This window comes from Sus scrofa, chromosome 8 (genome assembly GCF_000003025.6).
Source record: "Sus scrofa isolate TJ Tabasco breed Duroc chromosome 8, Sscrofa11.1, whole genome shotgun sequence".
Lineage (NCBI taxonomy): Eukaryota > Metazoa > Chordata > Mammalia > Artiodactyla > Suidae > Sus > Sus scrofa.
Window position 1 is genome coordinate 132,069,279 of NC_010450.4, and position 20,006 is coordinate 132,089,284.

A 20,006-nucleotide genomic window follows, 5' to 3' on the forward strand; every position below is an offset into this window, starting at 1 on the left:
CCTGGCGCCTACAGGAGGGATGAGGCCCCGCCAACACCTTGATTTTAGCCCAAAGAGACCATTTCGTATTTCTGACTTCCAGAACAGTAAGACAACAAACTTGTGTTGTTTTAAGCCACTAAACTTACAGTAATTGGATAGCAGTAGGAAACTAATACATTTCTCTTCATTAGTAAGTGAAAGAGAACTTGCCACGAGCATTTCGTGTAATGTGAAGTGGTCGTGAGTGTAGTGGATGTGACAGTCTGTGCCTCAATGGCTGTACCTGAGGTTCAGGTGACACTGACCTTGTCCGAGCTCTGGCAATGGGCCAGGACTGCCCTAGGCCAATCAACACATTCTTATCCCTTCGCCTCGTCAGAACTGGCCTTAACTGAAGTCTAAGGCACTCGGCACACGGTCCATGCTTTAGCATGGTGATGTGCCAAACTTTGGTTGGAAGACTGCTCTGCACGGTAGGGGAGGCAGGGGTGAGGCTGTGAAACTGACACAGCCATCTGACTGTCCTGCAGCAAACACACAAACTTTACTAACCCCTGCCCGTTTAGTCTGTGCATTGCCAACTCAGGAATATCCTTCCAAGAGAACTTTCTATCTTTTAACACCCTAAAATGTCTGTGCCCACGCAGACAACCGCCACGAACACTTGCACAGTACCTTGTTGCTTTCAGCACCACTGAAGAAACAGACATGTCCAATGCTCTCTTAACTTCTTCCAGAGTCATTCCTTGAGTGCTGACCCCGTTCACATAGTGGATAATGTCTAAGAGCTGGAGATGACCTTCTGTGGCGGCAACTGACTTCGGATTGATGTCACTAACATATACCACCTGGTGAAGGCTGTCGTGACCTCCAGATAAGGAGAAACCTTCAGGGAACAGAACACACATTTCCTTAGTCTGAAGAGGACTTACTCCTAATCCAGCCGAGAAAAATCACACTGCACAAGGTTGCATCTGCATTACCCAGCTCCTCTTTGTCACAGGCTAATGTGATGTCAGGTAGCAAATGGGGCAGCACCGGCATTCTGGGTAGCTCTAGAACTCGGCCAAGAACCAATCTGACTGTCTTGGGTGCAGCTCGGAGTAGGTTCACTGCATCTGTGTGAGTCATGTTTGTAACATCTGTATCATTAACCTACAGAAATGAGAAAGGGGCAAAGATAATTTCTGGAACACAAGAAGATGCCAAGAAAAGAGAGTAATTTCCCTAGCTTTTTAGATAATTTATATTGGCTGATAGGAGATGCATAATAAAGAGGGGCCTCTAGTTTGCTGGTAATTCCCTCTACTGTGTGGGAATCATGAGCACGATTACTAAGTAGCTATAAATGAAATAATAATGTAAAACACCTAACAAATGGCATTATTTTGCTAATATAGAAGATTTATTCTTACGGCAATTTCAGAAACTTCTTTTTTCTTTGGCCTTTTTGTCCTTTTAGGGCTGTGCCCGTGGCATATGGAGGTTCCCAGGCTAGGGGTTGAACTGGAACTGCAGCCTCCAGCCTACACCACAGCCACAGCCAAGCGGGATCTGAACTGTGTCTGGACCTACACCACAGCTCGTGGCAACCCCAGATCCTTGACCCACTGAGTAAGGCCAGGGATCAAACCCGCATCCTCATGGATACTAGTTGGGTTTGTTAACCACTGAGCCATGACGGGAACGCCAATTTCAGAAACTTTGTGCACAACACTGTAGATCAACTATATTTCAATAAAAATTAAAAAAAAACTTTCTGCGCCTGAGACCCAAGATGGCTTGTTAATGCCTTAACTGAGATTAAGCATCTTCCAAACTATTAATTACATAAAGGCCTTTTACTTCTAAGAGGTAGAGAAAGAAAACGTAAACCAAACAGAGAAACAGTGTCTATCTATTAACTCAATCTTCTTGCGTTTCCCTCTTCAGCCCTGGCGTGATCCCCGGACACATTTGCACAAATACGCTCTGCTGAATGTCTCACCTTTATGAGCCGGTCCCCAGGCTTTAGCCGTCCATCACTTTTGGCTGGATCCTGAATGACGTCATGAACGTAACAACCGACACTCTGACTGCCTTTGGTTACTGTGAAACCCAGGCTTCCTTTTTCAGATTTGATGAGGGTGATGAGGAGCTCTACCTCCTAAAGGAAGAAAACAGTTAACTCTTCTGGGGCGTCTACTTTGCTGTGTAGGCAAAGAGAAAGACAACCATCAGCTGCATTGATTGACAGAGGAGGCTACTAGACCTTAAAAGGTTCCCTAACTTGCCCAAGTGAATCAGCCAGGTGTACCCAACTCTGGACAGAAGGTGCCCCCCGCCCATATAAATGCTACATGGATCTAGCGACAGCTGACACCAAACTTGCTCATGCTTCATTTCTGTGTTTTCAGAACCAACCAGGACAAACATCCACGCCAAGAGTAACAAAAGAAAGTTTTTTGGGGTGGCAAAAACATGAAGTCTGGGTGATTAAACACCACAACTCGATGTATTTCTGTAAAAAAATATAATTCTTAAGATTTCTACTGTGACCTAAGGTTGCTTACAGTTACAGGAGTGATGACAGATTTCTAAGAGAATCATTCAAAGATGATTTTCATTCTACTGCTGAGAGTAAAACTGAAGATGCAGATCTCTCTGACTCACACACACACACACACACACAACACAGGGAAACGAACTATGTGGAAAGATTAACTCCAAAATATGAATGGTCTTTGGGTGGTGAGACTATAGGTGCTTTTAATCTTTTTCTTTGTTTTCTAACTTTCCTACAATAAATACTAATTACTTAGACAATAAAAATAGTATTGAAAAAGGGTGACTTTCAATCAGTGTAAGAATATTATTCTTGGAAACTAGACTTCCAAAACAAACTTGTAGGTTTAGAAGTTATAGGGCTAGTAGTATGATGAAAAAGATTCCATGTAGACATCCACCAAAAAGTGTGGAAGAGAACAAAATTACATTCAAGTGTGATTACAAACGAAAAAGGGAACTTGTCAGAACTTGGGAAACAGCAGGTCCTGCAGGAGGTGCTCTACATATGTTATTTCACTCAATCCTCACCCAATACCATGAAGTTACTAGCCCCATTTTATAGCTAAAACTGCTAAGACTCAGGAGTTCCCTGGTGGCCTAGTGGTTAAGAATCCAGCATTGTCCCTGCTGTGGTTCAGGTTGGATTCCTGGTCTGGAAACGTCTGCATGCCGCAGGCGTGGCAAAAAAAAAAAAAAAAAAAAAAAAGAAAGAAACCTACCAAGACTCAGAATTAAGTGATTGTCCACAGCCATCTGCCAAATTGCAGCAAGTCGGTGGGAGAGTGAGGATTTGTTCCCGGGTCTTTTTGCCTTTTCTACTAATTCTTAGCAGAAAAACATACCAGACATGTTATCTACTTCCTGGACAGATATGAGGCTGATCCAAAAGACAGCCGTTTCCCTCAAGGGAAACTGTGGGCAACTACAGATTACTAGAGAAAATACGGGATTTACTCGTACAAAGGCAGTAATAACTCACCAGCTCAAAGTCTTCCAGGTGGTTTTCCAAGTCATTTTTCAAAGACGTCAGGCTTTCTTGTCTGGTTGGTCCAGAATGGTGACCTATATGATGTTTATCCATTGCATCAGTGGACGCAGACTCCGACTGAGGTTGACAATTCTGCCCAGGAGTTACATCCGGGGGTCGAGGGGAAGGTGGGTTACTAAAGAGACAAAAAATGTTCAAATACGCTACTACAGTGACAATATAGTAAGTTTGTGACACAAACAGAAAATGCTTACCAAATATTCATGTCTGCTTTTGATTGACATCCTAACTACTTTCTGTCTGATTCTGGACTATGAATTTATTTCACCCCTTTATATGCTAACATTACTGATGTTTATTTTCTATCCAGTTCTTCAAGCTACATAAATCAGTAAAAGTCAGATATACTTTTGACTCCTATTTGCTCATTCAAGGCTGAAGCTAATGTTATCAGAAGGCTAAACTGTGTTTCACATAAGAAAAAAGAAGAAATAAGCCAAGAGCAGGTCTTGCTCCTCTAGTTATTCTGGATGATACAATAGGGAAAAAAAAAAAAAAAAAAAAAAAAAAGAGTTCCTGTTGTGGCTTAGTGGAAACGAATTTGACGAGTATCCATAAGGACACAGGTTCGATCCCTGGCCTCACTCGGTGGGTTAAGAATCCAGCACTGCCGTGAGCTGTGGCAGAGGTTGCAGACACGGCTGGGATCTGGCGTTGCAGTGGCTGTGGTGTAGGCTGGCAGGTAACTCTGATTTGACCCTTAGCCTGGGAACCTCCATATGCCACAAGTGTGGCCCTAAAAAGACCCCCCCCCAAAAAAAAACCCCAAAAACCTTGACAAATATAGTTGGATCTGAATACACACAGAGTTGCTTTTTTTTTTTTTTTTTTGTCTTTTTGCCATTTCTTGGGCTGCTCCCGCGGCATATGGAGGTTCCCAGGCTAGGGGTCTAATCAGAGCTGCAGCCACCGGCCCACGCCAGAGTCACAGCAATGCAGGATCCGAGCCGCGTCTGCAACCTACACCACAGCTCACGGCAACACCGGATCCTTAACCCACTAAGCAAGGGCAGGGATCGAACCCGCAACCTCATGGTTCCCGGTCGGATTCGTTAACCACTGCACCATGACGGGAACTCCTGAATACACATAGATTGTAACTAAATCATAAATGCCTGGGTAACTGTCACAGGCGCAGATGGCGTCTTCTCCTTTGCATTCCTGTAGGCTTTCAATCACTTCTTCTGTGCTCATTTGTGCCCCACCGTCCGCAAACGCTCTGCCTCCTTTCTTCCTACGGCTTCCCTTTGTATGTCTACTCCCTACTCTTCCATCCCATCACTACCTAAATAGGTCTCCTCTCTCTCTTTTTTAATTAATTAATTTGCTTTGGGTTCGTCCATGACAGAAGTTCCTGGGCCAGGGTTTGAACCCAAGCCATAGTAGCAACTCAAACCGCTGCAGTGACAAGACCAAATCCTTAACCTCCTGTGCCACGAGGGAACACGGGTCTCCTCTTTCTGGTAAGTATAATGGTGAAATACAAAACACTTTCCTAATTACTAGTAATATGCTCAAGCGGGCAGCAAGGCTCAGGTCAAACAGCTAGAGTATGTACCGGGGTTTGCTCACTACAACAGCTAGATATCAAACAGAGACATCTTCTGCCTAAAGACTGCGAAGTTCACACAGAGACACATTTCATTCTTAGATAAATGCAGACCGTTGCTCTTGTTACTAAGAGCAACCAGTTGCTTTGGGGCTCTCCGTCGTAATATTGACAGTACCTGTCCTCAAGTTCGGGTTTGCTAGGTATCTTCTGAGGGTAGTAAAACATGGTACAAATGGTATCTTCTTGACTCCTAAGTGTGTTGCGTTGACCTTGTGCCTGTGACACCATGCTGCTTAAAGTCTGATGCAAAGCTGAACTCCAGCTCATGTTTGGTATCTTTGCGGAGCTTTCACTGAGTCGTCTTCTCCACTCCCACTGCTGTCACTGTAACTGTCTCTCCGGGCTGGGGATGTGCATGGGTTCTGGCTTTTGTCGGGTATCTCATTTTCATCTGAGCTTGTGCCTTGCTCCACGCAGGCCGGTGGAGGAGGGTCTTTACTGTTGTTTGGAGGTACTTGTGCTGGAGAGTGCAGTGGGGTCTGTAGTGCACACATTTAAAGAGATCAGAGGGCGACAACTTAGCTTTAGAACACTGAATTGAAAATGCACATGTTAACAGTGCCTCCCATTAAAATACTCAATTAATTTTTTGGTAATAAAAAAGTTAGAGAGGACTTTCCACCGTGGCTCAGTGGTAACGAACCTGACTAGTGTTCATCTTGGCTCGCTCGGTGGGTTAAGGACCCAGCGTTGTCGTGAGCTGTGGTGTAGGTTGCAGACGCGGCTAAGGTCCCATGTTGCTGTGGCTGTGATGTAGGCCGGCAGCTGCAGTTCTGATTTGACCCCTAGCCTGGGAACTTCCATATACAGCAGGTACAGCCCTAAAAAGACCCCCCAAAAATTAGAGAAAAGAATCGTATATAAAAGTAACAACTGCTAAGATTGTACAGCTTATACTTTGAGAATCAGAGTCACAGAATATACTGTATTCTGTATCCAGCTTTTAAGTTTTTACCATGAGTATTCTGTGAAATACTGTGGAAACAATTGCATTAAACTGTATAATAATCTTACATATGGCTAATCCTTATTTCAGAATTATCCTTTTATTAAACAGGGTTGTTTCGGCCCTTTCACTATTAATAGAAATCTAGAACTCTTTGTATATAGATTTTCACCTGAGTGTCTCATTATTTTCTTATAATTTTCTATAACAGAAATAGAATTTTCTTTAATTAGCACATAGGATATTTTTAAAGGCCTTGTTAAATATTTCCAGATTGCTCCAGAAGGACTGTATCCATTTATATACTCATCAAGAGGGTTCCACTCAGTTTTTCCTATCTAGTGCCCCAAATCAATGTAGCGTTTTTAAATGATATTTTTAACACTTACAATATTCACCCTCTCCCTCCATCCCTGCCCCCATGTAGGAGTTTCTTGGACCAGACACTTCTGCCTTGCACAATCACCATCATTAGTAACGGAATACTATTTTAAGTAGAAAAGCCAAAGGCGGTCTTTCGATTAGATTATTACGCTTCTTTGTATGGATTCAGTAAACAACTTATAAATAACCAACAATATTCAAAATAGATTTTGGATCCTTTAGCTATTCCTTAACATAAGAAAGAGAAATGGACAAACATATTGCTTACGATGCGACTTCTAGCATTAAAAATTATAGCAAAAAAACCTTAAGTAATTCTCATTTTCATTTAAACTAGTCAGAGTGAGGATTACATTTCCAAGTTTGGTTTAATGAAGAAATGGATGGAAAGTTTTAGTAACTATTGCTTTATGTCTTCTTCTATTCGTGTTTGGAAAATAAATTCCTAAAATCCTAGAATTCTAGAATTGGAAGAGAAAATCAGAAAGAGAATTAAATTACTTTATATCACAAATAAAGAATTCACTCAGAGGTTATGTGACCCATGCAAGATAACACTCCTGCTAAAAAAGTAACCAGGGAGTGGTAGGAATGTAAACTGGTAGAGCCACTATGGAAAACAGTACGCAGTGACTCAAAAAACTAAAAACCAAGTTGCTATATGATTCAGCAATCCCACTCTTGGGCATATATCTGGAAAAAAGCATAATTAAGAAAGACACATGCACCCCTATGTTCACAGGAGCACTATTCACAACAGTCAAGACATGCAAACAACCCAAATGTCCACTGACAGATGAACGGATAAAGAAGATGTGGTACATATACACAATGGATACTACTCTGCCTAAAAAAGAATGGAATAATGCCGTTTGCAGCAACATGGATGGACCTAGAGATGAACATATTAAGTCAATCAGACAGATGCCATATGGTAATACTTATGCATGGAATCTAAAACATGACACAAATGCACTTATCTATGAAACAGAAATAGACCCACAGAAATGCACAATAGACTTGGTCAAGGGTGGGTGAGGGGACAGAATGAGAGTTTGAGATTAAAAGATGCAAGTTATTATAGACAAATGGATAAACAACACGGTCCTACTGTAGAGCACAGGGAACTGGATTCAATCTCCAGTGATAAACCATAATGGAAAAGAATATGAAAAAGAATGTACATATGTATCCCTGAATTACTTTGCTATACAGCAAAAATTAACACAACATTGTAAACCAACTATGCTTAGTTAAAAAAAGAAAGTAACCGGGATGAAACCCAAGAGGATTGAGCAATGATGAAACCAGTACAGCTACTACATCACTCAACTACTACTCCATCAAGCTCACCAAAAGAGCAGGGTCGATTTCCGGTAGCACACCAGGAGGAGGTCTACAGAGAAGCAAGGATACTTCTGGAGATGTTCCCCTGAGAGCGGATATGACTTCCTGGGAGTACCAAGAATGACAAAAGAAGACACAGTTAAACCAGCATTATGAAATCAATCTGCAAGGCCAACCCATCTCACTGAAAACTATTTGCCACAAGCCAGGGGCTCACCTGCTGAGACAGTCCTTTCAGAGGAGCGCCATTCACTTTCAAGATAACATCACCCACGTCAATTTTTCCACTTTCTGCAGCTGGCTGTCCAGGAAAGAGCTTTTTAACCCTAACTATGCTGGTATTCATTTGCTCGGGTATGAGATTATCTTCTCGAGAAAAACTGAATCCTAGGCCTGAGCTATTTTTAAGCAATTTCACCTCAAATGTATTCTCTGGAGAGAGAAAGATATCAAAAAAAAAATTTCAGTATCCTTAACATGCTGTGTATACATACGAACATTATAAACATGCATACTTTAAGATTTATTTTATTTTTGCTTTTTAGAGCCACACCTGCCAGCCTACCCCACAGCCATAGCAGCACAGATCTGGGCCGCATCTGTGACCTATGCCACAGCTCACAGTAACACGGGATCCTTCATTCATTGAGCAGGGCCGGGGATCAAACCTGCATCCTCATGGATACTAGTCAGGCTGGTAACCGCTGAGCCAGGACAGGAACGCCCTAAGATATATTTTAAAAGGCTCATCTCAACCATTTTTACAGTTGTATATGCACTTACTGTACCATATTCTATATTTTAGTCCTATTTCACATTATAATTAAGAAAATTCAATTTACTGAAAATTTACTAAGCTGCCTGATCAGAAAAGTGGGTTCTGAGAAAAGGGCTCTGAAAAATGAAACTATGCTTTAACTCTGAATATTTTAAAAGACTGTAGAATGACAGAGGAGAAGAGTGGAAAATCCAGGGACGGAGGAGAGAAATTCAGGTGCACAGTGGGAGAGAGATGGAGAGAAGAATGAACAAATAACAGGGAAAGGTTACGCGGAAGTGAGGTGACCATCTAATGTTCAGGTGAGGTACAATTTAATTCAGTAAACGGCAAGGCATTAAGATAATGTTCTCATCAACAAAAGAAATTAAAAGAACAATAACCAGGAAAGCATGAGAGAACATATTTAAAGAAAGAGTGGTGGGGGAGTTTCCATTGTGGCTCAGCAGCAGCAAACCCAACTAAGATCCAGAGGACGCGGGTTCAATCCCTGGTCTCGTTCAGTGGTTTAAGGATTGGTGTTGCCGTGGCTGTGGTATAGGCCGGCAGCTGCAGCCACGATTCGACCCCTAGCCTGGGAACTCCCACATGCCTCAGATGTGGCCCTAAAAAGCAAAAAAAGTGGTGGAAGAAACGAAGATAAGGTAGATATGCTGATTTTATTTTCATAATCAGGAAAAAATCATATAGGCTGGGCTATATTTCCTCCTTACTTGGGGTACTAATTCAGAGTTGCTGGCATTTGTATAATCAAAGAAAAATGTAAAATAAAGACAAGACAATGACTACACACCAGCACCACCATTTATAAAGTAAAGGACACCTGTACCCTCAAAGGGAAGAAAGAAGGACCCTCAGAATAGAGGGCATTCTGCATGACGAACACATTTAGCCTCATGAAAAACTCACTACGCCATCAATCTTTATTTCCTTATTTTACCACCAATTAGCGGTATGTCCGAAGACCGGCAAAATTTGTAAGACCGGTGTCTGCGAACTATTAGGTGGATTTCTGCCCAGGGTTAGTGTCACAAGTCCACAAAATTTAACAGAAATACAGAAAAATGTAAGAGTCAAGGTTTCATAAGAGGTTGAAGCCGTTCTCAGCAATTATTTATATTTTTGCCCTTATAAATTTTATTTTGAATTGTACAACTATTGATGGCACTATGAAATGACCATAATCTGTTTCATGCATGATTTCATTACCCAAAGCCTTTTAGACTTTACTACAAATACGTGTCTTTTTTTTTTTTTTAGTTCAATATAGCACTGCATGAGATTATAATTTACATTTGACAAGAGCAGTTCCAGTGACCCGGGAATGAATTGTGATCCAACATGCAAAAATCAAATACTGGGAGTTCCCGTCGTGGCGCAGTGGTTAACGAATCCGACTAGGAACCATGAGGTTGTGGGTTCGGTCCCTGGCCTTGCTCAGTGGGTTAAGGATCCGGCGTTGCCGTGAGCTGTGGTGTAGGTTGCAGACGCGGCTCGGATCCCGAGTTGCTGTGGCTCTGGCGTAGGCTGGTGGCTACAGCTCCGATTCGACCCCTAGCCTGGGAACCTCCATATGCCGTGGGAGCGGCCCAAGAAATAGCAAAAAGACCCAAAAAAAAAAAAAAAAAATCAAATACTGAATAATCCAGGTTTAAGTTTAAGGTGAGATGACAGTCTCCCAAGGCCTGACCTTCAGTAACGAAGCTGTAGTCCTTGACAAGAGTCACTTTCTTCATGACTTTTTCTGGGGCTTGACCTTGGGCATCTGGATCTGAAAGGGTACACTGTGGGGTTACAGGGACATGTTCTCTGGATGCTGGAGACTGTCCCTTTTCTAACAATAGATGTACCACCTGGACAAACAGAAGGGCACTTTAACTAAGAAGAATTGAAAGAAACTAGATAAGATTTCAGAACTTTGCATAGTTAACTGTAGAAAGTCATTTAAAACTACCTGGTCCACCAAAATACAGGCAGAGGCAGAAAAAAATAGAGGGACAAAAGCTAGGGGTTGAAACTTTCAAAACCAAGTTTTTATTATTTTCTGTTGAAAAACATTCTATTATAAAAATGACAAATATGTCATGGACAATTCAGGTATTCTTAGAATAAAATCACCACCATCCTAATAAACTAATGATCATTATAAATAATTTGGTAAACTCCCAGACTCAAAATGTATTAGAGCAATGTTGAATTCAGCCTTTGGGCTGAAGGATGACTATAAGTGAAAAACACTAGATATTTATGAAGACATTTTACACGCAATCACTCCCCTTCCTCCCGGCAGATCTCCGGCAATATTAGGTCTACAAATGCTATAGAAAGCCAGCTTGCTCAAGAAAAATTCTCATCATAACACTTGCTGCCCAAATTGGAAGAAAAAAATATCTGAGAGTGTTTACATGAATCAGGCTTTGTTTCTTGAGTAACACATCTGGCAATCCCAGTGGAACTGGTATTATTCACATACATTTATGTTCTTTTAAAGTATCTAAAAAGCGTTGACAGAAGCATCTGTTACCTGTCCTGTATTTCTCAGTGTCTCCACAGCTTCCTTATGGGTAGCTCCTTCCAGACTAAGTCCATTGACAGCTAGGACTCGATCACCTACACATCAGGCAGTAACAGTGAAAGATGCAAATCACAAAGATTCTACATGTTCTTTAAGATTCTGGGGTCTTGTTTGGTACTAATTTGCTTGAGAAGAGACACAGACAAACCTCTGGACAAAACTGTCACAGTTTCTTTAACATGTATTTAATCCCTTTCCCAATTCGATGGCTAATCTTGGTTTCATTTTAGAACAAGATACTGTATCTCTATTAGCAAGTCAATTTAAATTATGGGAAAAGATAAACTGAACTACGAATACAGAGAGATTGGAGGGAACTAATCTAGTTAGTTCTTACTAGAAATGCAGATGTCAGTGTTTTTGCAAGGGCGTTATCCCTTTCCCATTCTCGGGCATCTTGCTTTTTAGGAAGCACAAAACATGAACTAAAACACTGTTGAGATATTTGCTTTTCTTTTTTTTCTTTGCTTTTTTAGGGCTGCACCCGTGGCATGTGGAAGTTCCCAGGCTAGGGGTCGAATTGGACCTACTACTGCCAGCCTACACCACAGCCACAGCCACTGGGGATCTGAGCCGCATCTGTGACCTACGCCACAGCTCACGGCAACACTGGATCCCTGACCCACTGAGCGAGGCCAGGGATCAAACCCACATCCTCCTGGAGACTAGTGGGTTTCGTTACCACTGCGCCACAATAGGAGCCCTAAGGTATTTTCTGATACTAGAGGATAAGTTGGAAATAAGGTTTTTGGAATGTCTTAAAAGAATTGGTATGTTCTTATTTTATACAATGAATAATTTGAAGGTCTGTATTAACGTCCTAGTCTCTCCTGCATGTGTTAGAGTGATAACCCTCTATGTATTCCCAGCACACACACTGTACCTTTGTGAATTCTGCCATCAGACTCTGCCGCTCCCTTGGGAATAACGCCTTTCACATAAATGCCACCATGTCTGACGCTGGTATTCACACCTCCCTAAGTGGAAACAGCGAAAATAACATTCTGTAATATGAAAAATTTTACACTCTGTCTTACAAATCTGAGACCTAGAAAGCATTCAACTCATCAGCCAAAGAAGCAGCATCTCATGAGCACAGGCAATTACTTCAATACCCAAGAATCTTTTTAGCTAAGTTTCCCGAATATGAAAGCAGTTACTTTTCAGAAAAAAATTTTATTGAGAAAATAACAGCATGCTAGTTCTTGACTGTATGAGGAGCCGCTCCTCCTTTTAAAGGTCTATGCCATGCATTATGCACGAGCAGAAAGGAAAATCCAACTTTGCAAAATGAGTGTGAGAATGTAACTGCTAGAACAGCACTTGGAATCGTACTTGAGATGATATTTGCTAATGTGAAATCTCAGAAGTCAAGGAAAAATTTTCTTTACATTTTAAAAGGTTCTGGGATAGAAGTTTTATTACAGTGTAAATGAGATCTACGGAGTAGATTCTCCATCTCTTGTGGTTATTTAGCTTTTATACTCCTTCATAATAGGAAGATAATAAAATTCTAAAGAAGTTACAGACAAGAGAAAAAGGGTTATAATATTTTTAAAACTGCTAGAAAATTATGTTTTCTTTTTGATCTCTATATGCAAAGAGTGCTATTTTAATTTTACTTCTAAATGACTTTTCACAACTAACAATATCCTTCAAATGTCAAAAATGATAATGTTATGCTTTAGGGTATATTCATTAGCAGAATTCTAAAGTAATTTCATCAAATATGCTCATATTTTAACTGCTTTAAAGGTACATATATACTCTTGGGAACTTCTAATATTAAGATTTTAATCATATTTACATGTTAAGATGTATTACGAAGAGAAAGGCATATAAATACATAATAGACTTTATGATGTAGGTTAAGATGTATTATTCTATGCTGATGCAGAAGCTGTCAAATGTATATAAAGCATATTTATTAATTTTATATTTTTGAAATCTTATAATTCAGATTAAGCAAGTATGAAATCTACGGGGGAAAAACTGCATTCGTCTGATTTCTTTTATATCACAGGAAAAAGTGACTAGTACGCTCAAGTTTTTAAAAACGTTTTAAGATATAATTAAATGTTTAATTTGGGAAATATTTCACAAGTTTCCCTTTTGAAGCAGAAGAATTCAATTGATAAACTGGCATACAATAGGCTGCTGGAAATGGAGAAGAGAAAATATTTGAAAACCTTGTCAAACAGTACCGTGACACTTATTCCCAAGCTGTTATCATTTTTAGCCAGTTCAACCTCAAAGATATCTCCAGGTTTAGGAGGCGATGAAGGAAAAGTTTTAAAATTCATTTTGTTGGATGTATTCATTGAGGAGGAAGATTCCTTAAGAAAGAAAGACAAACAAAAGGATTTCTTGTTAGAGTCACACTGAATTATTAAAGGACAATCAATAAATGTCTTTTTGGGAAAAATTAAGAAAAAGCCAGATATTAAGGGTCAGAGGGGAGTCAAAGATCATGAGGGTTGGAAGAGGGCTTAGGGATCATCGGATCCAATGCTTTCATAGTTTACGGTTGAGGAAATCGGGGGCTAGAGATTTAAGGGCGTGCTTCAGGTCAAACAGACACGGGTCGGGGAAGCCCAGAACCCAGTTCAAACCTGGCTTTTACATAATTCTCATCCAATGCTTTTCATACACCCCAATTTAGAAAGTATTCCCATTTCCTTTAAAAATCAATACACATCAAGCAGTGGCTTTTAACTTGGGCCTTTACGATGAGCGGGCTTCACATTTACTTTGCTAATGTTTACAAGTTCAACGTAAACATAGGCACAAGAGCCGAGCCCAGTTTATAAGAGCACAGCTGTCTTATGAGGGATATTGGCTTTTCAGTGAAACAATGGCTTAAGGTTATTTTCTGGGTCCGCTTGTGAATGTGAGCTTAAATTCATATCATTTCTAAAATTTCCAGGAAATGAGCCATACTCTATGTTGTTGTTCTTATTATCATACATTCAGAACTTCAGAATAATTTAGGCTATCAAAAGAGTCAACTGCCCATTATATGAATTACATGGGAACAATTTTTTTTTCCGGATATTAAATTCTCTTATTAATATAAAGCAGGCAAGAGATTAACAACTTGTGGAAAACAAGTACAATCTGACTATTCATTCCTTTGTGTCAGTCATCACGTAGCAAGTTCCCAGAACAATAGCCATTTTGGAGTTAGTATTCGAAGCTGCTAATTTCTCTGAAAGCTAGCATCAAATGCAGTAGCAGTTAGTAGCATAATATATAAATTATTCTTCCTTTCCAGAATAATGTGCTCAGTTCAGAGCAGATTATTTTGCTCTGTAATATATTGGCTATTTTTTTTTGCTTTTTTAAGTGAAAAAGACAAAGATTCAAGTGAAATGATGCCTTTTTTGGTGTTTGATGATCCCGACTGCTGGAGTAAGTGGCTTCATCCATGTCTGAATCTCCTTGGTCAGAGTAATCTGTTGTATCAGAAACGCCTGTTTTTTTAGCTTTGCTTCGGTTACTGTCAGTCGAAGTCCACCTTTTCTCAGTGGCTTTGGATATCACAGATGGGGATGGGCTGCCATGCTGAGATTCCTGCCAGCTTCGGTCACCTACATGGCTGGCAAAGAAACCATTGACCTGACTCTGGGACAAGCTGGCGCTCTCAGTCCTGGAATCTTGAGAACTCAGGCTTCCTTCCCGCAGGCCCCCAGACAGCCCAAGCGAGCTCTCTGAGATGTGTCTTGGGGTGCCACGTGGCCAGCAGTGATCCTCAGAAGGATTTACAGCACTGTCTTGCAGGTAGGAAGGTTTCTTCATGTAGTTTTTCATGCCATTGGCAATGTGCACAGGAGTGGAAGGCACTAGAAAGTCAAAATGCATCAGTGAGAATAACAGGCAGTGACACACACCTGTGCTTCCACACACGAACGAACAATGCTCCCTGGCGATTGTTGGGAGGATTTTATACCGGCGACCACGTGCACAACCCCAGACCTGGGGCCTCGAGCCATCACAAGGACCTCACAAATGGAACAGGTGCTTTTCTGCTTCCTTTGCTTCCTCTTTGGGTCATTCTTTCTGCAACGTCTATTGAAATGCAATCCCCTTTTATCTTAACTCCCATTTCTGCTCTCTGAGACTTAATTCAAGTGAGTCTCCCCTCTGAAGACTTTTAATTCCCTAACTAGAGATAATTTGAGTCTCCAAAAACCCTTGATCCTTTTTAATGGTTACTTGTTTTATATTGCCCTATCCGACTGCATTTTTCAGACCTCAGGTAATTACCAAGGAAGGCAACTCTAACTTCCTTACACACACAGTTCTTTTAAAAAAGCCATTTAGGAGAGTTCCTGTTGTGGCTCAGCCGTGGTAACAAACTCGATTAGTATCCATGCGGGTTTGATCCCTGGCCCCGCTCAGTGGGTTAAGGAACCGGCACTGCCGTGGCTGTGGTGTAGGCCGGCAGCTGCAACTCTCATTCGACCCCTATCCTGGGAACTTCCATATGTGACGGGTGCAGTCCTATAAAGAAGAAAAGAAAAAGGCTGTTACGAAAGCTTTCCTAAGAGACAAAGAACAGGCGACATATGTAAAAGAATTACGGATGCAAATTTATTAGACATGAAAATTTTCACGTGGCAAGTGAAACCAAGAGAAACTTAAATAATATACGAAGTGTTCCTAAAAGTCAACAGGGACGTATACTGTGTTTAGCAGCAAGATGGACTCTGATCCTGCTCACCGCCCACTGCAGGGCATGTACCCGGGTGTGCATCCTTCAAACACTCTCCTCTACTTGATCCTCCCAACAACTCCATGCAAGACAGGCAAGGCAGGGCCCAGGTCGTCGTACCCTCGTTAGAGAAAGAAAAACAACCATAGCTCAGGAGGGCCTAAGTCACACAGCTAATAAGTGGCCCAGTCACGGCTCGAACTGAAGTCATCTGATCTCTTGTGCTTTTATGCCACAACATGCAAATGGCAGGGATTATAGGACAAAATGCTTTGTCCTATTATAGGTCTTGCTTTTACACTTCTGGTATATTGGTACCCTTTTCCTTTCATAATTGGGTTCAATCAGGACTTCATAGCTAACTGTTACATAACTACATTAATTAAGCAATTATTAAGAATTTTATTTCTCATTTGGCTTAGGAAGTGATAAAACAGCAAGTACTCAGAATTTACTTAAGTGACACTGAGTTTGCAGAATAAATCCATTTTTATGCATATATTTCTAAAGAGGAATGAGATAGAAAATCTTAGAAGTGATGAGTGAAAGTTATACTGATGCATAAAAGTAAAGCAGTTGGAACTACACATATCAGAAAGGAACTAAGAAGCTTAAACCCAATTTACTGTTCAAGGCGTTGAAGTCCTTGCGGAAAGTAAAACAGAACAGACGGCTTAAGAGACATTCACGACGTTACCTTTGGATATCTTTTCTTTTGGCTGAGAGATAACAAGTGTCACATCTTCAGGTGCATTTTGCAAAATTTCAATTGCAGCATGGTGGCTGACCCCCTCCAGACTCACACTATTCACAGATATCAGACGATCTCCTGCAAAAATAGACAATCAGGTATTTTCAACAACAAACAGAAATTCATGCTGTATCTTAGAAATGTCACCTTCCCCTAATTTTTTTTGTTTTGCCCAATTTTTACTTTTGTCATCTGTGCAAATCCATGCCTGTCAGTAAGTACTTAAGAAATTACCCAGGAAGTTCCCATGGTGGCATAGCAGAAATGCATCCGACTAGTATCCATGAGGATACAGGTTTGATCCCTGGCCTCGCTCAGTGGGTTAAGGATCTGGAGTTGCCGTGAACTGTGGTGTAGGACGGCAGCTGTAGCTCCAATTTAGCCCCTAGCCTGGGAACTTCCATATGCCGTGAATGCGGCCCTAAAGAGCAAAAAAAAAAAAAAAAAAGACCTAAATGTAACTAAATGTAAATGTAACACACCTGGCTTTAGGCATCCATCCAAGTCAGCAGGTCCTCCAGGAGTAACTGAGCTAATAAAAACACCTAGATCCAGTCTTCCCATCTTTTCTCCACCAATAATTTGAAATCCTGGGAAACAGCACATTTTAAAAAGATCTTAGGGAGCGGCAAGTTAGGGGTAGAGGACTAAGAGGTTATAAAATACCATGTATAAGATACAAAAGCTGTAAGAATATACTACAGGAGTTCCTGTTGTGGCGCAGTAGAAACGAATGCAACTAGGAACCATGAGGTTACAGGTTCAATCCCTGGCCTCGCTCAGTGGGTTAATGATTTGATGTTGCTGTGAGCTGTGGTGTAGGCCAGAGGCTACAGCTCCAATTAGATCCCTAGCCTGGGAACCTCCATATGCTGAGGGTGGGGCCCTCAAAAGACCAAAAAAAAAAAAAAAAAAAAAAACCACAAAAAACCAAAACAACAAAAAAAAAAACAAACTACACAGCACAGGACTATAGCCAATATTTTATAATGATAAATAGAATATAACCTGCAAAAACTGTGAATCCCTACATTGTACATCTGCAATTTATATAATACTGTATATCAACGACACCTCAATAAGAAAATAAATATTCATGACAGACACTGGTGCTTTCAAGGACTAATGATTAGTCTGTGTGACACACAGACATGTAGAGATGCAGAGCAAATATGATCTGATAGGTTACCCATGTGGGATGGGACTTAAATTTGGTGGAAGTACTGATTGCAAGCACTTCATCTTTCTCATTTCTGCCATGCTGGGTGACAGCGATGCAGGTGCCATGCTGGGTGAAGGCGATGCAGGTGGGCTGGTACCCCAGCGCCACTGCTCTGCAACTGACTTTGACTCTGAACTCTCACAGGCCTTGAAGAATCTCAGTGACTCACCTAAGCCATACTTTGCATCTTTTTTCAGGTTAACCAGGGTGATCTCTCTTTCTGGTGAAGACACTATGCTCCATCTTTTGTGCAGCACATCTGTTGGAAACACACAAGTTGAAGATAACATAAACACGCTTAGGCGCTGTCTGTGTCTTCCAATTTAAATGCTAACAAAGCTCATTAATAGATTGCTTGGTCGCTTGAAAAATACATTTTAAATAATATAATGTCATCATCTTATATTTTGATAGGGATTTACAGTTTACCAAATGACTGTTATCACATGTATTCCTTATAAATGGTTTCCTGGGAAATAAGGATATTTCAGTCACAAATGAGTAAATCAATCCTAAGAGGTTAAATGATTTGAGCAGGTTTACTCTGCTAGTGCAATCAAGAGCTGAACCTTAAACTTAAGTTGTCAGACTCCACGTCTCTCTGTTACATCACAGTTGGCTTCCTGAATTTGACAATGCTCAGTATGCTAAGAATTTCCCACTATAAGTGGTTGGCATTTGCACTTATAATGACTAAAACATTCACGGTAAATTTTTGGGTAAAACAGCAACAAGAAAGGGGATTATTCTTTTAAATCCCACTAATAATGACTCGGCTGGCACACTTCCATTCCAAAAGACTTTCTCTTTCTTATTTTATTTGTGGGACGATCTCATGAGGTAGGTAAAGAGACTTCTAATCACTGTTTTGCCAATGAGGAGTAATAAATAGTTCCTGACTTACTCATCCTTACAGTGAGTAGCACTGCCTAGCAGAATGCCCAAGGGACTTGATAAACGTGACTCAAATACACTGAGTGAACGCTGGCAGCACAAATAGAATTTACTTTTTCTAATTTCCACTTAGTCTTTTTTTTTTTTTTTTTTTTTTTAAGCAGGCTCATCATTCACGAATATCTCCTACATCAAACCAGTAAATACGGCACTTAGTTGTGGGGTTATTAAAATTATTTCATTTATTTAACAATCACAGCATGTGACCACACCCTTCTTGTTATGGGCTCAACTGGGCCTTTCCTCCCTTTCCCCCAAATACATATGTTTCAGAATTTAACCATATTTGGAGACAGGTTTTAAAAAAGATAATTAAATTAAAATGAGGTCTTTAGGGAGGGCCTAATCCAACATGACCGGTGTTCAGAAAAGAGGCGGCAATTTGGACACAGACCTGTGTGAGTCTGTGTGTGCTCCGAGGGAAGGCCATGTGCAGAGAGGGAAAGACCAGCACCCACGAAGCCAAGGAGAGAGGGCCCCCCAAAAAATCCATGCTGCCAACACCCTGATCTCAAACTTCCAGCCTTCGGAGCTCTGAGAACAGACATTTGGGTTGTTTAAGCTGCCCATTATGTGGGACCTTGTGACGGCAGCTCTGGCGACAAATGCTTCTGAACATCAACTATAACTTAATAGTTCAAACTGGTCTGTGTGTGAGGTGGTAGAAGGCATGGCACGTGCGTTCAACACGCTCAGAGAGAGACGTGTAAACTAAACCTGCGAATTCATCTCTACGCAGTTCCTAAGCATACTGAAGCTTTCTGAAAATTAGAGGTTATCTGCCAACACATGACTACCCTTGGATTTAAAACTGCATTAATGCTATGAACAGTGACTCTGTTACGCAACATGTATTAATGCTTACATGATGCGGAGATGATACTTTTACACTTTACAAACAGACGGCTTCGATTTCACAAAACAGTAACGACAACCACCTGCTCCTCAGAGGAACGAACCTGCCCTTTACACACCAAGTTCTCGCGCAAGTTTGCCAACTGGCTCTCTACGTTGTTGTTTCTTTTTGACTGAAACTTAGTGACAAACTTCATTATAATCAATATGAGGAGCAGTACTTCAGTATTCCTAATTAATGATATTCCACCCTGGACGATAGTGTGACGAGCTTTATATATCTGCCATATA

The 20,006-nt window shown here is 40.9% G+C and overlaps 1 protein-coding gene across 1 annotated transcript in view; it reads right to left on the reverse strand.

The window, feature by feature from the left end:
* Positions 1-20,006, reverse strand: part of PTPN13 (protein tyrosine phosphatase, non-receptor type 13) — a 165,256-nt gene that overhangs the window by 34,109 nt on the left and 111,141 nt on the right. Inside the window, 16 exon segments of the mRNA XM_013979051.2 lie at positions 658-868; positions 966-1,137; positions 1,970-2,128; positions 3,509-3,692; positions 5,305-5,470; positions 5,473-5,668; positions 7,873-7,971; positions 8,084-8,298; positions 10,335-10,497; positions 11,169-11,254; positions 12,103-12,196; positions 13,424-13,555; positions 14,598-15,061; positions 16,631-16,762; positions 17,167-17,274; positions 18,076-18,165. Coding sequence (XP_013834505.2) covers positions 658-868; positions 966-1,137; positions 1,970-2,128; positions 3,509-3,692; positions 5,305-5,470; positions 5,473-5,668; positions 7,873-7,971; positions 8,084-8,298; positions 10,335-10,497; positions 11,169-11,254; positions 12,103-12,196; positions 13,424-13,555; positions 14,598-15,061; positions 16,631-16,762; positions 17,167-17,274; positions 18,076-18,165 — 2,671 coding nt within the window.